The following is a 22,070-nucleotide window of genomic DNA, read 5'->3' as shown; positions in this document are numbered from 1 at the left end:
TGAGGCGTCCTTGTTCTTTATGCTGCCTCCCCAGCACACCACCACGTAGAAGAGGGCGCTCACCACAACCGTCTGATACATAGCATCTTATTGCAGATGTTGAAGGACGCCAGTCTTCTAATGAAGTATAGTCGGCTCTGTCCTCTCTTACACAGAGCATCAGTATTGACAGACCAGTCCAGCTTATCATCCAGCTGCCCTCCCAGGTATTTATAGGTCTGCACAGTCTACTTTGATGATCATGGGGTCTATGAGGGGCCTGGGCCTCCTAAAATAGACCACCAGCTCCTTGGTTTTGCTGGTGTTCAGGTGCAGGTGGTTTGAGTCGCACCATTTAACAAATGGTTAATGGACTCTGACTTCAGTTCAGCACATTCCTGAAATGGCAAATGGACCAGAAGAGGCAGGACTTTCTGGGAGTGAGGCTGAAGTAACGCCAAGGTTCTTCCAGGGTATCATCCTCCACTCCAGAGGAAAAGAAGTCACCAATTGTGTCTCACCTTTGTCCTTCCCTGTGACCCCTCCTTGGTTAGAGCCAGTACAATGCCGCTAGGCTAAGGTTCTTGAATGTACATAAATATATAAAAATATAATTGTCTTGTGATTTACTCCTCAAATATCCGTCCCCATTTCCGAGTATTTGAGTAAGTCGAGGGGAGACCACTCACAATTTTTTTTTTTTACTTCACGTTTACATAAATGACTCACAGTTCAAAATTCTGCCTTTTTTTAATTAACAGGAACATCTAAAGAAAATGCAGTCTTGCTGGGGGTACGAGAAGACTTGCCAGCCCGAGTACAGATACAGCTACCCCGTGTGCTCCGTTGTGGATGGCGGCTGGTATGTTCTCCATTCTCCGCAGTGCCACCTGCGTCCTGGAGTGGTATTACACACTTTATAATAGAGTCCGGATGGTGGTCCTCAGATGCCTGTGTATGGCAATGTGTAAAATAGGTGCACCGTAAATGAAACTACTCTTCTATACATAATTGCTGGTTTTCCTTTTTTTGTTTTTCTAAGCATGGTTTCAGATATGGTCGTCATTTAAATTTGCTTCTTGCAGAGTTTTACTTCATTACTTATACATCACAGTGTGAAGCTCCAGCAGGATTTCAGGAAAGCCCTTTAAAATCGAGGTCGCCAACTCCAGTCCTGGAGGACCACCGTGGCTGCAGGTTTTCATTCTAACCCTTTTTTTTTTAATGAGTGCCTTGTTTGTGCTGTTAATTAACGTTTTGTGAATTCATTTTAATTGAATTGCTTTTTAAAGATTTGCTCTCCTGAATTCCTTCACCGGTCCTCTGAATTACTTCATTTCTTTCCTTAAAAGGCACCCAAACAGAAATGAAATGTGAAGTGAGTGACCAACAGACCAATTTCACTCCAACCAGCTGCTTAATGAGGTGCCGAGTCTTGTCGTTCATTAAACTCGTTCTTTAATTCTGTGGCTTCTTGCTGCTCTCGTGGTGCATTAGCAGACATTTCCGAAACTGCTGATTTTCTCTTTCTAAGAGCGCCGTTAAAATGTTTTGAGGACTTGAGCAGACCGAAGCTCCTGAGACCTTCAACTTTCTTTATGTTCAGATATTGTATGATGGACACCAGTTGTTTTGTATCTCATTTATTCTTTGGCTGCTAATAAAGGAAAAAGAAACAATTAAGGGGTCCGTGTCTTCAAGAGCAAATCAAATTAGTTCAAAAGAAGTTAATTAGTAACACGAACAGGAGACTCATTAAGGAAAGGGTTAGAATGAAAACCTGCGCCCAGGTTGGTCCTCCAGGACTGGAGTTGGTGACCCCTGCTTTAAAACCAACTGTGTATTCCAGAAACATACAACATCCTCTTTAGATAAGAAACTCTATTTATGGGAAGTTACAATTAAATACAAATAACATATCTATGTGTGTGATTTATTTTCCTTTTTTTTTTTTTTTTTTATATAAACAGGGTTAATTCAATTTCAGCCGCACAAGAACTTTTCTGGAAACAAGCAGACTTTGGTTATGTCCGGAAAAAAATGGACCAAATGAAAGTGTTATGTGAACCCCAGAAACCAGTAAGACATTTTATCCAAACTGTTGCTACCTGTTTTCACTGTTAAATAGAAATTTAGAGCACGATAAGAACAGGCCATTCAGCCCAGCGGGGCCGTCCATCCTGTCCACCTGAATACGTGAGACTCCATCAGAGTCTAAAATGGAAATGCCAAGAAGTGCAGGTATGGAGGTATGAAGTGCAGGGTCCTCGCTGTTTTCATTGCTTTTCTTTCTTTCTGTTTGTTTGTACTTGCAGCCCTTGTTGGTGTTGTCCTCATAAATTCATTGCAGGCGTCGCTTTCAAATATGCCACTTAAATAACTTCTTGGAAACCAAAAGAAAGCAATGCATAAAAACAAACAAACACAAAATAACGTGACCACTGTAATATAATAAGCAAAAATTTTAAAATAAATCTCTATTGTATATTAAGGATTAACTTTGCCCCCTGCCCGCTTCGCTTGCCAACCCCCCAGCCTGCACTACACGCCAGCCACTTTGCATCTCTGTCACTTACGTACAGTGGTGTGAAAAACTATTTGCCCCCTTCCTGATTTCTTATTCTTTTGCATGTTTGTCACACAAAATGTTTCTGATCATCAAACACATTTAACCATTAGTCAAATATAACACAAGTAAACACAAAAAGCAGTTTTTAAATGATGGTTTTATTATTTAGGAGAAAAAATCCAAACCTACATGGCCCTGTGTGAAAAGTAATTGCCCCTTGTTAAAAAATAACCTAACTGTGGTGTATCACACCGGAGTTCAATTTCCGTAGCCACCCCAGGCCTGATTACTGCCACACCTGTTTCAATCAAGAAATCACTTAAATAGGAGCTGCCTGACACAGAGAAGTAGACCAAAAGCACCTCAAAAGCTAGACATCATGCCAAGATCCAAAGAAATTCAGGAACAAATGAGAACAGAAGTAATTGAGATCTATCAGTCTGGTAAAGGTTATAAAGCCATTTCTAAAGCTTTGGGACTCCAGCGAACCACAGTGAGAGCCATTATCCACAAATGGCAAAAACATGGAACAGTGGTGAACCTTCCCAGGAGTGGCCGGCTGACCAAAATTACCCCAAGAGCGCAGAGACGACTCATCCGAGAGGTCACAAAAGACCCCAGGACAACGTCTAAAGAACTGCAGGCCTCACTTGCCTCAATTAAGGTCAGTGTTCACGACTCCACCATAAGAAAGAGACTGGGCAAAACGGCCTGCATGGCAGATTTCCAAGACGCAAACCACTGTTAAGCAAAAGAACATTAGGGCTCGTCTCAATTTTGCTAAGAAACATCTCAATGATTGCCAAGACTTTTGGGAAAATACCTTGTGGACTGATGAGACAAAAGTTGAACTTTTGGAAGGCAAATGTCCCGCTACATCTGGCGTAAAAGGAACACAGCATTTCAGAAAAAGAACATCATACCAACAGTAAAATATGGTGGTGGTAGTGTGATGGTCTGGGGTTGTTTTGCTGCTTCAGGACCTGGAAGGCTTGCTGTGATAGATGGAACCATGAATTCTACTGTCTACCAAAAATCCTGAAGGAGAATGTCCGGCCATCTGTTCGTCAACTCAAGCTGAAGCGATCTTGGGTGCTGCAACAGGACAATGACCCAAAACACACCAGCAAATCCACCTCTGAATGGCTGAAGAAAACAAAATGAAGACTTTGGAGTGGCCTAGTCAAAGTCCTGACCTGAATCCAATTGAGATGCTATGGCATGACCTTAAAAAGGCGGTTCATGCTAGAAAACCCTCAAATAAAGCTGAATTACAACAATTCTGCAAAGATGAGTGGGCCAAAATTCCTCCAGAGCGCCGTAAAAGACTCATTGCAAGTTATCGCAAACGCTTGATTGCAGTTATTGCTGCTAAGGGTGGCCCAACCAGTTATTAGGTTCAGGGGGCAATTACTTTTTCACACAGGGCCATGTAGGTTTGGATTTTTTTCTCCCTAAATAATAAAAACTATCATTTAAAAACTGCATTTTGTGTTTACTTGTGTTATATTTGACTAATGGTTAAATGTGTTTGATGATCAGAAACATTTTGTGTGACAAACATGCAAAAGAATAAGAAATCAGGAAGGGGGCAAATAGTTTTTCACACCATTGTATGTGGATTTCACTTTCACCAAACAACAAATCTTTTATTTCTCACAGATACGCCTCTTCATTGGGGAGAAACACAACTTTTTCCCTGATGTTAACACAGATTAGACAATCTACAAGTCTCTGACTTCACGTTTAAATCTGAACAATATATTCAATCTTGTTTCCTCCCACAGTCCAAAGACATGCAGTGGCGATCCTAAATTGTCCCCAGTGTGTGCTTGGTGTGTGGGTGCCCTGCCCAGGAATTTGTTCCTGCCTTGTGCCCCATGTTGGCTGGGATTGGCACCAGCAGACCCCCGTGACCCTGTAGTTAGGATATAGCGGGCTGGATAATAAATGGATGGATGGATATTTGATCTCTTTTCGCTGTTCTGTTATTTCACCGAGTAATAATTTCCGTTTGTTTGCGCTAATGCGATCTCTACTGTCATTTTATTTATTTTGGAGACTTTTGAATTTTCCTACTTTCATTATCTCTAACCTGCTGTGCATGTGTATCACGCCAATGTTCATGAATTCTTTACGACGTTCTACTTTGTCATCTACTCTTTGTCTTTTATTTTCGGCCCTGGGTGTAGTTGGATCTCTTGGCACAAAGTCTTGTCTAGTGGGACGTGAAAGTATCTCTCTGAAAGGTCTTGTCTCGTCCCAAAATGTATTTATATAATAGAGAGATGTTTCATCAGCTGGTTATATACAGCGGGGAAAATGAGCCTTGAACATGTCAACGTTTTTTTTTTTTTCCTCAGTAAATATTTCTAATGGGGCTATTGACTTGACATTTTCACCAGACATCGGTAACAACCCAAGTAATCCACACATACAAAGAAGTCCATAAATGAAATTATGTGTAATAAAGTGCAATGACACAGAGAATGAGGTTTGAACACATTTACTGAAATGTATTCAATGTTTAGTAGAAAAGCCTTTGTTGGTGATGACAGCTTCAAGACGCCTCCTGTATGGAGAAACGAGTCGCATTTATTGCTCAGGTGGGATTTTGGCCCATTCTTAATTCCACACACACTGTCTTCAAATCTTGAAGGTTCTGGGAACTCTGATCTTCAGTTCTTTCTGTAGATTTCCAGTGCGATTCAAGTCAGGTGACTGACTGGGCCATTCTAGCAGCTCGATTTTCTTTATTCTCTGAAACCAATGAAGAGTCTCCTTGGCTGTGTGTTTGGGATCCTTGTGTCTTGCTGAAATGTCTCTCATTGTGTCATCTTCAGCATCCTGGTAGATGGCAGCAGATTCTTCTCAAGAATATCCTGCTACATTTCTCCATTCGTCCTTCCTTCAATTCTATGGAGTTGGTTCACTGGTGGTGTGATGTTTGTGAGGTGATGTGTAGTGCAGTGCCATTTCTCCTCCAAAAACATAGGGCGTGTGATGACATCCAAAGAGTCCAGTTTTGCTCTCATCTGACCAGACTCCCAGTATGCCATTGGCTTGTCTAAATGCTGTGCAGCAAACGTTTTCTTCAGCAGTGGAGTCTTGAGCGGTGAGCGGTGTGCATACAGGCCATGGCGGCGGCGTGCATTACTTACTGGACCTGCTAATTCCCGGTCTTTCTGATGCCCTCACAAGTGGTCCTTGGCTCTTGGACATCTCTTCTGATTACTCTTTTGACAGAAATCTTGCGAGGAGCACCTGGTCGTATCCACTTCATGGTGAAGTGATGTTCTTTTAACTTCAGGATTGTGGCCCCAATGGTGCTCAGAAGTTTAGAAGTACGTCTGTCACCATTGCCATCAGTAAGGTCGTGAAGGTCCTGAGAGAGCTCTGTGCTTTGACCCATCATGAGATGCTTCTTGTGTGACTCCTCGAGAATGACAGGCCATCAATTAGGACTAAAGCAGCGGATATTCATTTGCACTGCCAGGCGGCTATCAGGATTGACAGACGTCAGCGGGTTTCTTGGCTTTCCAGGCCTTTTTGCACCTCCTGTTCTTGTTGTGTTCAATACTCTTTCCCTGTGTCATTCCACTTAATTTATGGACTTTGATGGGTTTTGATTTGTTTGTATGTGTGGATTACGTGGGTCGTTACCGATGTCTGGTGTAAATTTCATGTCACTGATGCGTTCGATTCTTATTTTCCCCGATGTACATACTGTGATGATTTATATATTATTAATGTTCACGGCTGCCCACCTCTGGTGTAGCACTTCATGGTCAGGTCGGTGTGTCTGTGGAGAGAGACGCTTACAGTTACAAGAAACGATAAGTGACCCTTCTGTAATTACCTGGAGTTCTGTATCGATTACAGCTGACTCCTCCAATCTCGTTTCCTTAATTGAAACGCCTTTCTTCAATTAGCTTTTGGAGAAGTCATTAACACGGAGGTTGACTTATTTTTTTTCCGGTCTGCACTGCAAATGATTTTTTCTTTTTGTGTCTTTATTGAGCGCACCAAGTACAGCGGTGTCTGCGTTATCAGTTGAATTAGGTTGTGTTTGTCTCAAAATGTGCTCTGATCTGTCAGTAATCAGTCCAGAAGTGCAGGACACTCCAAAGGGCTCACTTACAGTTTTTGGTAACTTTAAGACTTTCATTGTTGGTAGTCATTTTTGAATTGAATTGAATTTTACACAAGGGGTCTAATTTATATTTTTCTGCTTGGGGAACTCAAATTCTGGTTATAGTACTGATAATTATTTGAAACTGATTTCCAGTTTTCTGATGTCCGGTTTGCACATCCACACAGGTGTAGGTCCCGTGCTACGCTCTGAAAGGCGCATCTCACATATTATTAAGTGACTTCATGTTGGGCTTTCCACTCTTTTTTTTTTGCTAAAACCTGAACATTGCTGCCCTGCGGTGGGCTGGCACCCTGCCTGGGGGGTTTGCTTCTGCCTTGTGCCCTGTGCTGGCTGGGATTGGCTCCAGCAGACCCCCGTGACCCTGTAGTTAGGATATAGCGTGTTGGACAATGACTGACTGACTGAGCATTGCTGCATTAATTACCATTGAATGTCACAATTTACCTGTTACTATGTATTTGTATATTTGTTTTTCAGGAAGATTCATCTCTCGTATGTACCAGCTTGCTTCTGCATTGCACGGCATCAAAGCTTTATCTCGATTTGAGAAATCCAAGGAGAACCCAAGACAGGTCTCTCAATTCTCTTTCTAAATTTAACAAAACGGTTACATTTTAAACACAGTTTAGAAAATTTTGCTGTGGAATGCTTTAAGCGTTATCAATTCAATTTACCATCCGTTTTAGCCATTCTTTTTTTTTTTGTTTTCCTTTCCAAATTTTCTTCATGAGGCAATGGCTGCGCTGTCAGAATCTGACACAACAGAGCATCAGCCATACGACAGGCGCCTCCAAACTGCTATGGGAGATCAGAGAAGCCACCAGAAAATGTTTTAGGAAAAAAGAGACCGCAGAATAAATTAAGAAGATTAGCTTAAAGGATGAAGTTTAGTATTTTTCAGGTCTTCACATACATGCTATGTGTGCATTGTCCACGCAAAAGTGTGTTCCAAAGTCCAGCATTTTCTACAAATTAAAAAAAAAATTAAAAAATATGGATGGACAGCTATATCTATCTGTCCTGCACTGGTGCTTTACAATGGAGGCAATGGGGCACAAAGCACCGCCGTAAAATAAAGGCCTAAAACTCGCCGAGCACGGCCATCTTGAGTTTCAATATATGAAGACATGCCTGCCACGTTCCCACCTCAGTTTGTAACAACAAAAGGGATCTTGAAATAATCATTTCAGTACATTGTCCTGGTCCTCTTTTTCTCAAGTTAAGGATGCGTTGGTTTTCTTGTTGGCTTGACTGACTTCTCACATAAATATGGATGTGAATCGCAAAATCAAACCAACCCTGTGGCATGAAAAGCTGACTGTGATTTTTATCTTCCGAGAGTAACCGACAAGTTATTGAGGAAGACTGAGGTAGTGTACCCATTTCTTTTAAAATGTCTGAATCTCATTAAATTGGTGTTTCATTGTTGGAAAAATGATATGTATGAACAGGTTGACAATGTGTGTGCAATCGTAAAACGCAGATCAATACTCGACAACTGTCTTGGCTTGAAAAATTGGCATATTTGGCAAGTTTTAAGGCTTCCATTTTCTTGCTTTACCCTTGCCCTGTAAATTACAATATAAAATACCAATGCAGGCAAGATTTATAGAAATTTATAGAAAATGCTAGATTTTGTACGTATATGCCACATCTCTGAACAAATAACTTCAACTTAAAAAGTACCAAACTGGTCATTTATGGGCCAGCATAGTGAATGAATTAGAAACTACAAAAATTGTGCAATGCTACAAGCAATCAAAGAGTAGAATGTGCCTATAACTATCATACATTATCAAGAAGAAGTGCAAACGTGCTATAAAAACCTATCAGAAGAAAATTCCAAGTGTCTAAAGAAACATTTATTCTTGCTCTGACAATCAATTATTAGTCTTTTTTTTTTCAGATCAGAAAGAGAATTCCCAAGTGGAGCGTCCGTCGTGTTCCACATGGATTCCCCGTAGCAGCGCTTCTCGCCATCGCGTTTTCAGACTAGTCACAAGATTGTGGGTTCACTTCCCGAGCTCTCTGAGTAGTGAGATAATAAGCGCTATTTTAAAGTAAAGAATTATATTCATTCTTCTTATTCTTATTATTATTAGCCTCCATCTGTGCCAGCTGCATTACACTAAAACAGAGAACAGGTCACAACAGACGTGATTAGATTTAGCGGTACTAGATGAAGATCAGACTACCTTGCATTAGCCATCAGTGTATTTACTTGTAATTTATTCATCTTTTCACTGTTAATCTGAAAATAAACACCTAATTTTTTTTTTAAGTTTTGCCAACACTTACAATGTTACTTCACAGGAGTGAGAAACCATTTTTTCTTCCCTTTGCTTTAAAAAGTACATTTACTTGTTGGTGATCAAAGAGAACTTAACAACTTGTAGAAGCCATTTTGTTTTACGTTTCTTTATCGCAGATACAAGGAGGATTTTCTCCAGGATGGTGAAATTGGAGGGCACTGCAAGCTCAACAAGGCAGCCCTCCTTGCTGAAGGACAGCATAAAAGCCCACTGCAGTCTTGGTAAGCTCACTCTCACCCTATCAGCCCTCCACGAACTCCCTGATGATGTTCATCCACCGTAATAAATGGATGAAGTGTCTGTGTGTCCATCCGGCTGCTACATCTGTCACTCCAAAAGATGGCACATCACAAACATGTATAGTAATAAAGTGCATTGCACTTTTCATTCCAACAGATGGCGCATTACAAACCGCTTTTTTGACTCCAATACAAAGTGGCACAAAATGGAGACGTGTGTGCTGCAGATGGCAGCGCGGAGGTCTCTGTTGATCACCCACCTTTCATCCCATCATAGACGGGTAGCACAGTTAGCCATTAAAATACTAGTAGATGATATAGAGGACGCTTGTGTCCTGTTCGATTATTCCAATATTTAATGGGAGTACAGTACCTTGATATCTGAGCAGCCTTTACTTATTCACTCCTATGAGTGACGGATATCCGAAATCGCTGTGTAAATGACTAATTATATCATAATGAGCATTAGCTGTCTAAATGATGAAACCAGTTACTGCATGGCTCTTACCTTTGTGCAGGTCTTCTGAGCTGCTCTCCTATTCTGCACTTAAGCTTCACCCTTTTGAAAATGGAGAATGTGATCTAGTAGTTGAGAAGCCAGCCATTTTTATGAAACTGGACGCAGGTAAATCCTTTGTTTCTTCTGTCTTAGTGCTGAAAGTGGAGATTAAGCTGAAATGAGTCTCCGTTTTCATCTGTCATGCGCTTGTTGTTGTTCAGGATTGTGCCAATATTTCAGAAAACAGTCCAACGTATGAGATGAATGTTTAGTAAAGTGTATTGCGTGATTTATTCCTGCAGTAGTTCTCTTGAGTCGCAGATTATATTTGCCTAACAGTAGGTTATTACAATTGGATGAAGGCAGGGCCGGATTAAGGTGGCTGCAGCATTAGGCCCATTCCTGAAACAGGCCCAGATGAAAACAGACGAGAATTTTCCGGAAGCTGAACAGTTTTCCGTTGCTATGTTAACCTCAAAATAATTCTTAGAATGAAATTTGGAGTCCGACTTTCAGACACCTGGACACAGCGTTACTTATTACACAGTTACTGTTGTTTGTTGCGCTGTGACGTAACTAACGTCGTGGTGTTTATTGTTAACCGAAGATTTCAAGTTAATGCTATCAGTTTTACATTAAACAGTTTACTTAGTAATTTAGCTGCGTTTTTTTTGCAATATCTTGGGGATTCTTGCCACTTTATTATTGTTCAGTAAGTGCCACGTAGTCAATTTTTCACCTTGAAAGTTGGTTGTACAGTAAAAATCGATGGCTATTTAAATGGTTATCTGTAAAGGTGAAACCTCGACAGGATTCTGGTCCGTTATGAAATTTAAATCGTGGACAGATTTTTACCGTCAAGAGCCTGGACGGAGTCACTTTGACCCAATGTCTCTACAAATTCATTGTTTCTTACTCTGTTTCGTAAGAGAATTGCAAACTTTTGTGCATTAAGTGCACTTTTCAGACGGTTGCTATTGAATGTTGACGTTACGTAGTTTGATGTTCATCTCGAGTTGTTACGATACTACGTCGTTATTATTATTCATGTTCATTAAAGGCTGGCTGGTTGCGTCGCAAGTGATTAAGGCTCCTCGGTCGGTCTGAGGGCGCATGCGGCGAGTGTCGAGTGCACAGGCGCCAATGCCGAGAACAAATAGGCCTTTTTGGCGCTGCAGCATCAGGCCATCAGCAATTTCGTCTTAATCCGGCCCTGGATGAAGGTCACAGAATGTAATGGTAGCGATGAGACAAATGGCTGCTCTTTGTGATGAACGAGTCCTCGTAAAACTGAAATGCAAGCCAACCCCGCTGTCTCTCGATTCTCGATCTTTCTGTACAGACCGCAGGGTTTTCTTCATATGTAGAGCTGATGACAGACACCGGCCTCCACGTGCGAGGCGGTCCCGGATTTTCCTGTTTTAAGTCCGGTATTCGGCTCTGAAATGACCCCTGCCTTCTGTCCTGGGACGTTATTACACACGCTAGACTATAAAACAGGTGTTTATTAAATAAAAAAAAAAAGAAAGACAGAAAGGTGTATCAAGGACATATTGAATTAATATGCCGTTCCCAGACCACAAATCCAACTGGGGGATTAGATGGCCTTATCCTGGCAGGCACCACCCGTTAATGGGCCTCCTTGTGCCACTAAATTTGAGCTGAACAGAGGTGATGTGCAGATTACACACGGGCAGCCGCTAGGTGTGGCATCTGAACCACTATGGCGCACCGTACCTTGGTTGAAATGACCAGTTAAATATAAAATACTAGTTGGAAATGTTGTAAAAAAATCTATTGATCTTGGCACTTCATTCCTGGACCGTCTCCATCCTGGTGTGGATCAGCTCAAGGAGGTGGGAATCAAGAGGGAGCGGTTCGTTCGTATCCTGTGGGAACAAAGTGACGTGGATTAGGAGAGCAGGGTGTGATGAGTTGGCGAGACCACCGAGCGCTGGGACTGTAGCTCAGCCTAGCATGGAGTCTCGGCTTCAACTGTCAATCCCACTCTGCTGCCCTCCTCTTCATTTTTGTCTTTTTTTTTTTTTAATTTTGTGTTTCCTCACCTGACGGAAACTCGCATCCCTCACTGGCTGAGAACTTGAACTACACTGGCTTCTTTCATGCAGCAATTACAGAACATTATCTGTTGTCCGTTTATTTAAAAACTACGCGAGGAATTGAAAGCACCCAGTTTGAAAATTAGAAGATAACTCGGATAACCCACAGGATCGATTTTAAAGGAATTTCAGAATCGGGTTGAGTTAGCAGCATTTTCCGTTCTCAGCGAAGTGAATCTTGATCTCATTTGTGAAATCATCCTGCCAGGTGAGAACAGACACACGCTACTTATGCTCTGAATAACTTTCACTGACTAAAAACCATTTAGATCTCCGTGAAAACCAAGAGCATGAGCCACCTTAGACACCTGAGTTTTAAACGTTGTAGTCGTGCAGGAGTTGATTTCTGCTCGCGGTGTCGGCCTTTTCCAACATGCACATCTCTCTGTTCATTCTGTTCCTGCTGTAGGAGTCAACATGTATCACCACTTCTGTGACTTCGTCAACCTTTACATCACCCAGCACCTGATCGGCTCCTTCAGTCGCGATGTCTACATCGTCATGTGGGATACGGTGAGTACTGCGCTCATCCTAGTCTTCATTTCTTGTTATCCTGCCTCTTCTGTTGTGCATCACAGTGGGAAATAAGGAGTCCAAAAATGGCGAGAGGTCAGCCGGAGAAAAAGCCGGAGAAGCTGGCGATCCCGGGCTATATTTGTATAGCTACTTTATTAATCCAAGGGGAAATTCAGATATTCCAGCAGCAGCACACTGATACAAAAAACAAAATTAAAGAGTAATAAAAATGCCTGAAAAAGGAGCCCGAGTTGCCTCGAAAGCTTCCATATCATAATCTTTTTAGTTTGCCGATAAAAGGCGTCACTTTGCTCAACTTTTCACTACATTTAATAAGCTTGAAACTAAGGCAGCAACTAGTTAATTCCTTATGCGTGTCTTTGAGCTGAGCTCCCGTGTGGCACTTTGTCGTAAGCCAACGACAACAACATTTATTTCGTTCGCACATTTTCATATAAATAATGTCGCTCAAAGTGCTTTACATGATGAAGGAAGAGAAAAAAGACAAAGTAAGAATTAAAATCAGAGAACACTAATTAACCTGGAATAAAAGTGAGGTCCGATGGCCAGGGAGGACAGAAAAAACAAAGAACTCCAGACGGCTGGAGAAAAAAATAAAATCTGCAGGGGGTCCGAGGCCACGAGACCACCCAGCCCCCTCTAAGCATTCTACCTAACATCAGTGACCTCGGTCAGTCCTCATGGTATTCAGGGTTCTCATGGAAGGACTTGATGATGACGGTCACGTGGACTTCTGGCCTTTAATCCATCAATGGAGGGACATCACGGTGCTTTGATCAGGTGAGGGAGTGCAGATCACAGAAAACCGTAAAAAGAACGTAAAAAGAACAGAAGAGAGAGTAGGGGTTAGTACGGTATTTGGAGCCACCATGAATAGTGATGATAATTAATTGAATACGCAGAGCATCAGGATTAAACTAAAATGAAGTTATGAGAAGGCCATGTTAAAGTAATGTGTTCTCAGCAGTGTTTTAAAGTGCTCCACCGTATCAGCCTGGTGAATTCCTATTGGCAGGCTATTCCAGATTTTAGGTGCATCACAGCAGAAGGCGCCTACCCGAACACCCGCCCGCCTGCCTGCCCGCCTGCCCGCCTCCCCACTTCTTTCAAGTTTAGCTCTTGGAGTTCTAAGCAGACCTTCATTTGAAGATCTGAGGTTACGATTTGTAATTTAAGATGTCAGACACTCCGATATATAAGATGGAGCAGATGATTATTTAAGGCTTTGTAAACCATAAGCAGTCAATTCTGAATGACACCGGTAACCAGTGTAGTGACGCTAAGACTGGTGTGATGTGCTCGGATTTTATTTTCTTTGTTAGGATTCTAGCAGCTCCATTCTGCACTCATTGCAAACGCTTTAGGTTTTTTTTTTTTTTTGGTGGTCCTGCGAGGAGAGCGTTACAGTAATCTAGTCGACCGAAAACAGAAGCGTGAACTTCTTTCTCAGCATCTTTCAATGTTATAAGACGTCTGACTGTTGTTATATTTCTTAAGTGAAAAAATGCTGTCCTAGTGATCTTATTAATATGCGATTTAAAATTCAGGTCCGAGTCAATAATGACCCCTAAATTCTTTACCTCCGTCTTGACTTTTAATCCTAATGCATTAAGTTTATTTCTAATAACCTCATTATGTCCATTATTGCCAATCACTAAAATTTCAGTTTTCTCTTTATTTAACTTGAGAAAGTTACTATTCATCCATTCAGAAACACAAGTCAGACATTGTGTTCGTGAATCAACAGAGTCGGGGTCATCAGGCGCTATTGATAAGTACAGTTGGGTGTCATCAGCACAGCTGTGGTAACTCATGTTATGCCCGGAGATAATCTGACCTAACGGAAGCATGGAGATCGAAAAGAGCAGCGGACCCAGGATAGAGCCTTGTGGACCACCATATAGAATATCAGGGGTCTTTGAAGTATAATTACCACAACTAACAAAGAATTTTCTACCTGCCAGCCGTGTTGCACTTCATGCTGGTTGCTCTGTGGACCTGAAGGCCCTCAGTTTTGTCACACAGAGTTCTCTTATATGGCTGCGAGGACAATAAAGATGACTTGACTTAAACTTGATGAGCCTGAACTCGCCTGTCTTGGAGTGAAGTATTCTCCCCACCATTACAACCACACTTCCCAATGACGTTTTTGAAAGGTCCTTTAGCCTGGATGTTAGTTTAGCTTTATTATAGGTATAAAATTTTATTAGGATCAAATAATGCACAATTTTTGTGTTGCCCCCTGAATTACAACTGCTGTCCCAGATTTCAATTTTATATATATTTTAAATTGGACCAATGGCAACCTACATGACTGGCAGACACACACAGGCAGGATATGATCTGGGAGTTAAAGTAACGTCTTTAGTGTGCAAAGGCAGATAAAAAACATTAAACGAAGCTGGAAAAATCAAAAGCCAGATAAGAGGGCGTTGCGACTTTATTTCTATGGCCCAGTTGTGCTACCCATCTAAGTAATGACAGCAGACCGCGGCGTTAACATTTCACTGTAAATGTCTGTTGTATGCCATTTGGTGTGGGATTTGTAAAGGCAGTGCTAATGTGTGTGCTGCTCCATCTGTTGGAATGGCAGAGACACAGCAACCGACAGACACTTTTCCTTTTATTAAGGACTTGACGGTTTTGTTATTTTTATCATTTTTCAGAGTTTCTATGAATATGGAGACCTCTTTAAAGAGACATGGAGAGCCTTTACTGAGCATGATGTTATTCATCTGAAATCCTTTGACTCTAAAAGGGTAATTTAAACTCTCTGATGTCTTTTATTATTTTTTTGTCTTCCTTTAAATTCCACATTACAATGTGTGTGTGTTTTTCTCTTTTCCTGTAGGTTTGTTTCAAAGAAGTCACCTTTTCCTTGCTTCCTCGGATGAGATATGGCCTGTTCTACAATACTCCTCTGGTGAGTTTCCTTAACCTTGTCCATGATATTGTATACAGTACTGTAGTTTGTATTATTGAGGGAGTGCGTCTCGCTTGAGGAGTGTCGGACTGCTGTTAACTCGGCTCTTTGTACATCAGTCTCAATCCTCCACCGCCAGCCATCTTTACACTGAGCTTGTTTTTGGGACTGAAGCTTTCTGTGTCTCTTTAATGGTCTCTTCTTCTTCTTCTTGTTGTTTTTTTTTTAAATATTAAATGGGAGGACACCGTTGGCCCCCTAAATTTTCTTTGGGCACCCTGTCATTCCTGCAATAGGTACAGCGTAGATTTGTAGATTCTTTTACCTTGCGTCTGGTCAAACTGCATCCAGATGAAAAATGAAAGGTTAGTCCACAGTTCCAATCATCCTCAGTCAGCCAGGGTCTCCTCTCCTGCACTGTGCAGCGTAATTCAAGTAGCCGTCAAGGCGCACACAAGTCAAACTGCCATTGGGCTTTGCATCAAACAAGCCCTCCTTTGGGATGTAAAACTCCGACTGGGAGCAGGCAGGCGGCTTATTGTCTTGAATACAGAAGTGAAATGTGACTTGACCACAGGAGAACGGCCCAGTCCTGTGCCAATGTGTGTGCCAGGCTCTCACAGCTCATGTCTGATTTGCAGATCTCGGACTGTTACAACAGTGGCATGTTCAGAGCCTTCTCTCAGCACGTCCTTCACAGGTTACGAATCCAGCAAGAAAAACCAAAGGTAACACAACTGGAGAGGTTCGTTTTTTTTCTTAAATTATTTTTCAAATGCATGGATAGACAAATATTCCATAATTGTTTTGTACTTAAATCACGTCAGGTTCTTACACAGAATCTGACTGAGAGTTATAAAGACATTGAGGGTAACTGGATTTGTTCACATACTGTATATTAAATGGTGTGGGGGCTGCTTATCAGTTAAAATGTGTCATTATTAGCGCTTTGTTCTAATGTCACAGCGTCATGACACACGAAGGTGAACACTTGAACCAGTTTGAGTCGAGTCCCAGACGTCTGTTAACTCGGAGCAGTTTTGTGCGTATGGGAGGCTGAAGTCCACGTTTGTATTTAAATGTGGTTTTCTTTTTACCAATCACACAACTTAATTACGAAGGCTGACAATGGCTGCACAGTGTGAGGCTCCTCTGAGGCTCCATGGATAAGAAACTGTGCACAGGAGATCAGCTCCTTTAATGAGAGCCATCGACACTCACTCACCTACTCGGAGTTTAGTTCACACCTTGGGACGGCCTGCCCGCCGCCTGCCCATCGCCTGCCCGCCCTTTACATGAGGGTGCCAGAACCCGACGTTAGATTAAGTGGGGTTGAAAATCAATTCATTTACTAGTTAGTAGTTCATTCTTATTTCAGATTAACTCTTAAAGGTGTCTGTTCAAATGTCTTGGTCATTTCCCTACGTTTTTGCTTCTTTCCACATATGTGTGTTTGAGCCTGATCAGATGCTTTGCTCGTTATTATTAGCTCTGAATTATTAAACTGAATTGCAATTTCTTTTTTCGATTTTGACCTTCGTGCGGTCTCGGGTGTCAGCACTTGAGCTGCTCTCTTGTTCATTTTTAATGGAGGACACCTTCCCAGCGGCTCAAAGCAGTCGGTGGCATTTCCTTCTAACTGTCGTGCCGTCCTTATTAACGTGTTTCCATAAGTGCAGATATGCTGGCCTGTTTAAAAACGCGTATTTACCTCAACAAGACGTCATATTGAGCGGACTCTTCTTTGATGATTAAAAGTGAACGGTTACTTTACAACTTGTTTTGTTTTGTTTCAGGAGAACAAAATCCGCGTCACTCTTTTATCACGCAGCACCGAGTATCGTCGAATTTTAAACCAGCAGGAGGTCAGTTGGGGGTCTTGTGTGCTTCCTCTCAGATGTGTTTGGTGACTCGGATCTTAGTGTGCGTGTCACAAGCATTCATGTTGTCTTAGAAATGTCACCTGCATGTACCATAGGTAGAGTATATACGGAAAGTACTGTTGTCATCAGGTTTACTTGTTTTATATGGAGAAATATTTTGGACAGAGATTAAAATGAGTGAATGCTTTGGAAGTAAATAAAGAAGAGATCATCAAATTGTGAGCATAAATAACTAAATGTGTCACCAAATTCTTTTTTGCTAATTTATTTGATTGCTTCTCTTAATATTCCTGCAATGTCCCATGAAGTGCAGCTTGAATTGAAAACTTAAAGCCGAGAGAGGGTGGGCTGTGGCGGCAACAAGAACACAGGGGCCCGAGAAGCGCTGGCACACGGCATAAGTGACCAAGTCGTGTGGCAGAGAGGAGGACGTTAGGGACCTTCAGACCTTGACGGGATGATTTTGGTAAACTGGATGGATGAGCTTGTTGTTCTCATGTTCTGCTACATTTTGTGTTTCAGCTAATAAACGCGATGAAGACTCTGACTTTTTTGGAAGTACAAGAAGTAGACTACAAATACAAGTAAGTTGTTGGATTGACAGTCCATAAGAAAAGCACTTTGGTTAATACATTCAAAGAAGCCGTTGTGTTGTACGCTTTGTTTTTGTCTGCTAAGTTACTGAAGGTGCCCCCAAATACGAGCGGCGTTCAAAAAGTTTTTCGCACTTTATTTATTAAGACTTTCAAAAACAAGTGACGTCACTTTTCTACATAGTCACCTTTGTTTGCGATGCAATTTTCCCAGCGTCGTACCAACTTTTTAATGCCCAATTACTACTCCTCCTGCCTTCACCGTCTCCAACGAAAATATCAAAAGTGCGGAGACTTTTTGAAAGTCCCTCGTATGTGCGATCGCCGAGTCTGGAATGTCAGTTCGGTTTCTGTCAGACTAAATCCTGTAACTAAAACTGAACAAGCGCCGGGGCGAGAGCAAAGGTTAATCGCGTTAGAGTCGACTTACCTCGGTGGAATTCTGAATACACGTTTTACACAATTTCTTTATGGGCCAAAACTTTCTAACACATGGCACTCTGTGGCTGAAATGCTAATATTAAGCAATTCCAATTTCAGCTTCATTAAGTTAAAAATCCCTTAAAGGATAAGTTTATTATTCCTCAAGCCAATGTTATTTCTTCACGTACATTTTGTATATCCATTTACCACTCGGAATTGTATTCTAAAGTTCTGCAAACTTAACAGTACATTTCTTGCCACTCTGGTGCTTTACAATGGAGGGTATAGTGAACAGAGGAGCAGCTTAAAGACTTACCGTCAAACGAAGACACGTTGCTGATTATTGATCTGCACCGTCCGTGTTTCTGATGAATGTTTGTGATCGTTTTATTATGCATTCCTGGTAGTCGGTTTTTGTCTTGTGGTAAGGAAACATTTTCTATGCGCTTGTGCAAATTCTCACATAAACACGGCAAAAGAAAACCACGTGGCACAAAAGATTTTACTGCGATTTGGTCTTTCGCTAGGAAGTGGAAAAGTTATTACTGCACAGAAAGTGCTGAGCTGTCGCGCATGGCCGTTCTTTTAAAATGGCCGATAACAATGGGACCTTTCATTTTCATGAGGTGTATAAACTGTTTTTTTAGAACCCAGCCACAGGGGATGCACAAACCAATGTGTTTCTTCACGCCAGTCCCAAGCCCAGATAAATGGGGAGGGTTACGTCAGGAAGGGCATCCGGCATACTGGACCGGTCGCGCCCTGGGTTACAAGATGCAGAGGACAGAAAGATATGGAAGAAGATGATCCGCTGTGGCGACCCCTAACAGAAGAAGAAGAAGGAGATGATAAACTCTTTTAGTGTGTGTGTGTGTGTTAGTGTGTGTGATCGCAGGTCAGTACTCGACCTCTAATGGGCGTATTTGGTACGTTTTTAAGCTTTTCCTCTGTGCCCCATAAGACGACAATGTAAAGTGCTAGTGTGAGCAAGGCTTTTTTTTTTTTTTTTATAGAAAACTAAGAACTTTTTAGAACACAATTTTGCTTGACAAATGCATACACAGCATGTTTGTGAGAAATAACTTTAACTTTAAAAAGACTGAACTGCTCTGCCTTTTAATTCTTCCTGTTTACTGTCAGGATTCACAAATCGGGCATTTCCTTACTAAATGCTTCAAACTGTTTACTGTAAAAGTCGCACGTAATTTCCTAATACATTTTGTTTTTTTCGCTGATGTAAAGTAATTTAAGATTACATTTGCTGGGTCCAGCTGGCCGCCTCTGTTCACTCTTGGTGCCCTGAGTCGGAGTTAATTGTGGCCGACTTGTTCCCGTCAGTAGTAATGAATTCTTTTTCTTGCCTAAATATCATTCTTTAGGTTTTGGATTTTACACTGGATCTCAGTGGGCAAAAGTACAGTGAATAATTGTGTATCTCACGTCACCACAGGGAAATTGGGTTTCTGGAACAGCTAAATATAACGCACAATTCCGATATCTTTATTGGAATGCATGGAGCAGGACTCACACATTTGCTCTTCTTGCCGGACTGGGCTGTCATATTTGAACTGTAAGTTGTACGATTTCTTTTATTCTAAGGGTCATTGCAGGCTAATCTTGGTTTATATTAAAACTGTAAAATGAATGAATTGGAAAAGCTTGGCTAATGTAAATGAAACACAGCATGACTGTGTCGGACGACGTGGCTAAGATTTTAAAAGACAGAAAAGGCTGGCGTACTTTGCCAAAATATACAACCGCAACCTGTGCCCTCTGCTTTCTATTTCTTTCAATGTTTTAGTGAACTCTGCTCTCTGGTTTGGATTGAAATATACTGTAGTGATATCTGGAGGGCTGCTGTGCATTTTGCAGGTATAATTGTAAGGATGAATCCTGCTACTTTGACTTGGCTCGACTTAGAGGAGTGCGATATGTCACCTGGCAAAAGAAGAACAAAGTATTTCCTCAAGACAAGGTTGGTAGAGCTGGCATACATTTCTACTAACAAACCCTTTTTTTAAGATGTCAACAGTGTGACTGTGTCCACAGACTGCTGGGAAGAAGAATTGGGGCACCAACCCCATTTAATATCAATCTTGTAGAAAAAAGGGTGCAATGTGTATATCGGCTATCGCAGCCCAAATACGAAAACTTCACGACTCCGAGTAAAGGATGCTGTCACGATGGAGCTCTGTCCCCTGTGATCGGCCGGCAGCCATGCTACCAAGACCTGTGGCCTGGGTGAATTACTGAGGCGAACCTACATATAGCAAGCCGTACTTCTAACAAATAATATTTTAACACAATATTTAAACACAAGCACACAAAAGCTGATATGTAAAACAGGTGTGTAAGTATACTAAATGAAACACAATTACAAAAATACTAATTCCACATGTACAAAATTATATAGATAGATAGATAGATAGATAGAGAGACACTAGAGGGCGCTGTTGCTCCTCAAGACGTCCAGACCCCAAGTAAAAGCACTAGAAATATTTTTCATTTCTTCTTTTTGAATATGTTGTGCTTTTCAAGCACCTCCACCACCACAAATCAATGGTAAGAACAATCCTCCTCTCCTCCCAGTAGCTCCGTCACTCTACCGCCCAACTCCGGCTCAGCTTGCTGGGTTTCCCATAGTCCTTTAAATAGTCCTTGACCTGGAAGTGCTCCTGTCCTTCTGTCCATGTGATTCAATAGCACTTCCGGGTCAGATGAACTTCTGTTCTTCCGTCCCCGTGACTTGGGAGTACTTCCAGGCTACAGAGGAAATAAAAATCCCCACAATGGCACCCAGCAGGTGAAGCTGAACTCCAGCTCCCATTGTGCCCTGCGGGAATCCAGGGCACCTCCATGCTGCAGGGAAGACGCCATCTAGCAGCCGGGATGAGTTGCCGGCCGTCCATCACAGTATGTATATCCCCCCCCCACCAAAGCAGCAATGTGAAAACAGCGTATACACAATAACAAACCCTCCATTGCCCTTGTAACGTGTAACAAACACAAATAACAATACTGAAATGAAAATGAAGGTGAACTTGAGTCCGGGTATATTACTGTCCTGAATACGGATGACTGATCAAGAAAATGGATGTGTTTCAGTCTCCCGAATAAATGAAACAGTCTCACCGTGTTTCCTCAGCGTATGGTGGATAATGAAGTCCAACCCTGGGGTTTCTGGTGATGATTGAGCTGAAGTGAATCTGGTGGAATGAGAAACAAACTGGATACAATGCGAAATGTGAAAAATAAATGAAATCTCCGTCCTTCTCTTTTCTTTTTCTTTCCCTCCTGATCGTTTAAATAGTACTGAACCGGATGTAAGAGAACATGAACAGGTGCTTTCCATCCTCGGGCTGCGGTGTCTCTCTCCCTCATCCGTCCCCTCTGTATTTCCGGGGACAACATTCACGGACGTACACATCATGAACAGCAAAATGGGACGATGGCAATAACACACATCGAATACACTATTACTGTGTAGCCCCGCCCCAACAGTGAGGTGCCAGCCTGTGGGACTCGTCCGGTTCAGTTACAGCCAACTAGAAGGGGTGGGGCCTGCTCTGTGGGTGGAGTTTGGTGTCCTTCAGACCTGCGGGTAAAAAAGGGAAGACACAGTTAGTGACGGCGCCCCCTCTCGTCCCCCAGTGGTGGAGCAGAGCCAGGAAGGGGATACCCAGGGCACACACACCTGACAGCGGGTAGACATGAAGTTTTTTTTCTTTGCAATTAGTGGAGTCAGAAAATACTCAAACCCCATTTTATTATGTTGTAGATTTGATTTTTAAATGAATGCATTTCCCATTTTTGCTTATCAATCTACACGCAATAGCT

The 22,070-nt window shown here is 41.9% G+C and overlaps 1 protein-coding gene across 4 annotated transcripts in view; it reads left to right on the top strand.

Moving 5' to 3' along the window:
• eogt (EGF domain-specific O-linked N-acetylglucosamine (GlcNAc) transferase) overlaps positions 1–22,070 on the top strand; it is a 31,318-nt gene that overhangs the window by 4,996 nt on the left and 4,252 nt on the right. Inside the window, exons 3-15 of one of the 4 annotated variants that reach the window (XM_039770768.1) lie at positions 741–841; positions 1,950–2,058; positions 7,182–7,276; positions 9,133–9,237; positions 9,774–9,880; positions 12,284–12,387; positions 15,078–15,170; positions 15,263–15,334; positions 15,976–16,062; positions 17,131–17,199; positions 17,740–17,801; positions 19,684–19,803; positions 20,035–20,208. In XM_039770768.1, the coding sequence (XP_039626702.1) occupies positions 741–841; positions 1,950–2,058; positions 7,182–7,276; positions 9,133–9,237; positions 9,774–9,880; positions 12,284–12,387; positions 15,078–15,170; positions 15,263–15,334; positions 15,976–16,062; positions 17,131–17,199; positions 17,740–17,801; positions 19,684–19,803; positions 20,035–20,208 (1,298 nt within the window). Of the gene's footprint in view, positions 1–740; positions 842–1,949; positions 2,059–7,181; positions 7,277–9,132; positions 9,238–9,773; positions 9,881–12,283; positions 12,388–15,077; positions 15,171–15,262; positions 15,335–15,975; positions 16,063–17,130; positions 17,200–17,739; positions 17,802–19,612; positions 19,804–20,034; positions 20,209–22,070 lie in introns of those variants that run through there. The other 3 variants (XM_039770769.1, XM_039770770.1, XM_039770771.1) reach the window with 3 other exon arrangements.

Source organism: Polypterus senegalus, chromosome 12 (assembly GCF_016835505.1).
Source record: "Polypterus senegalus isolate Bchr_013 chromosome 12, ASM1683550v1, whole genome shotgun sequence".
NCBI lineage: Eukaryota > Metazoa > Chordata > Cladistia > Polypteriformes > Polypteridae > Polypterus > Polypterus senegalus.
The sequence above is the reverse complement of the archived record's forward strand: the minus strand, read 5'-3'. Positions and strand labels throughout refer to the sequence as shown.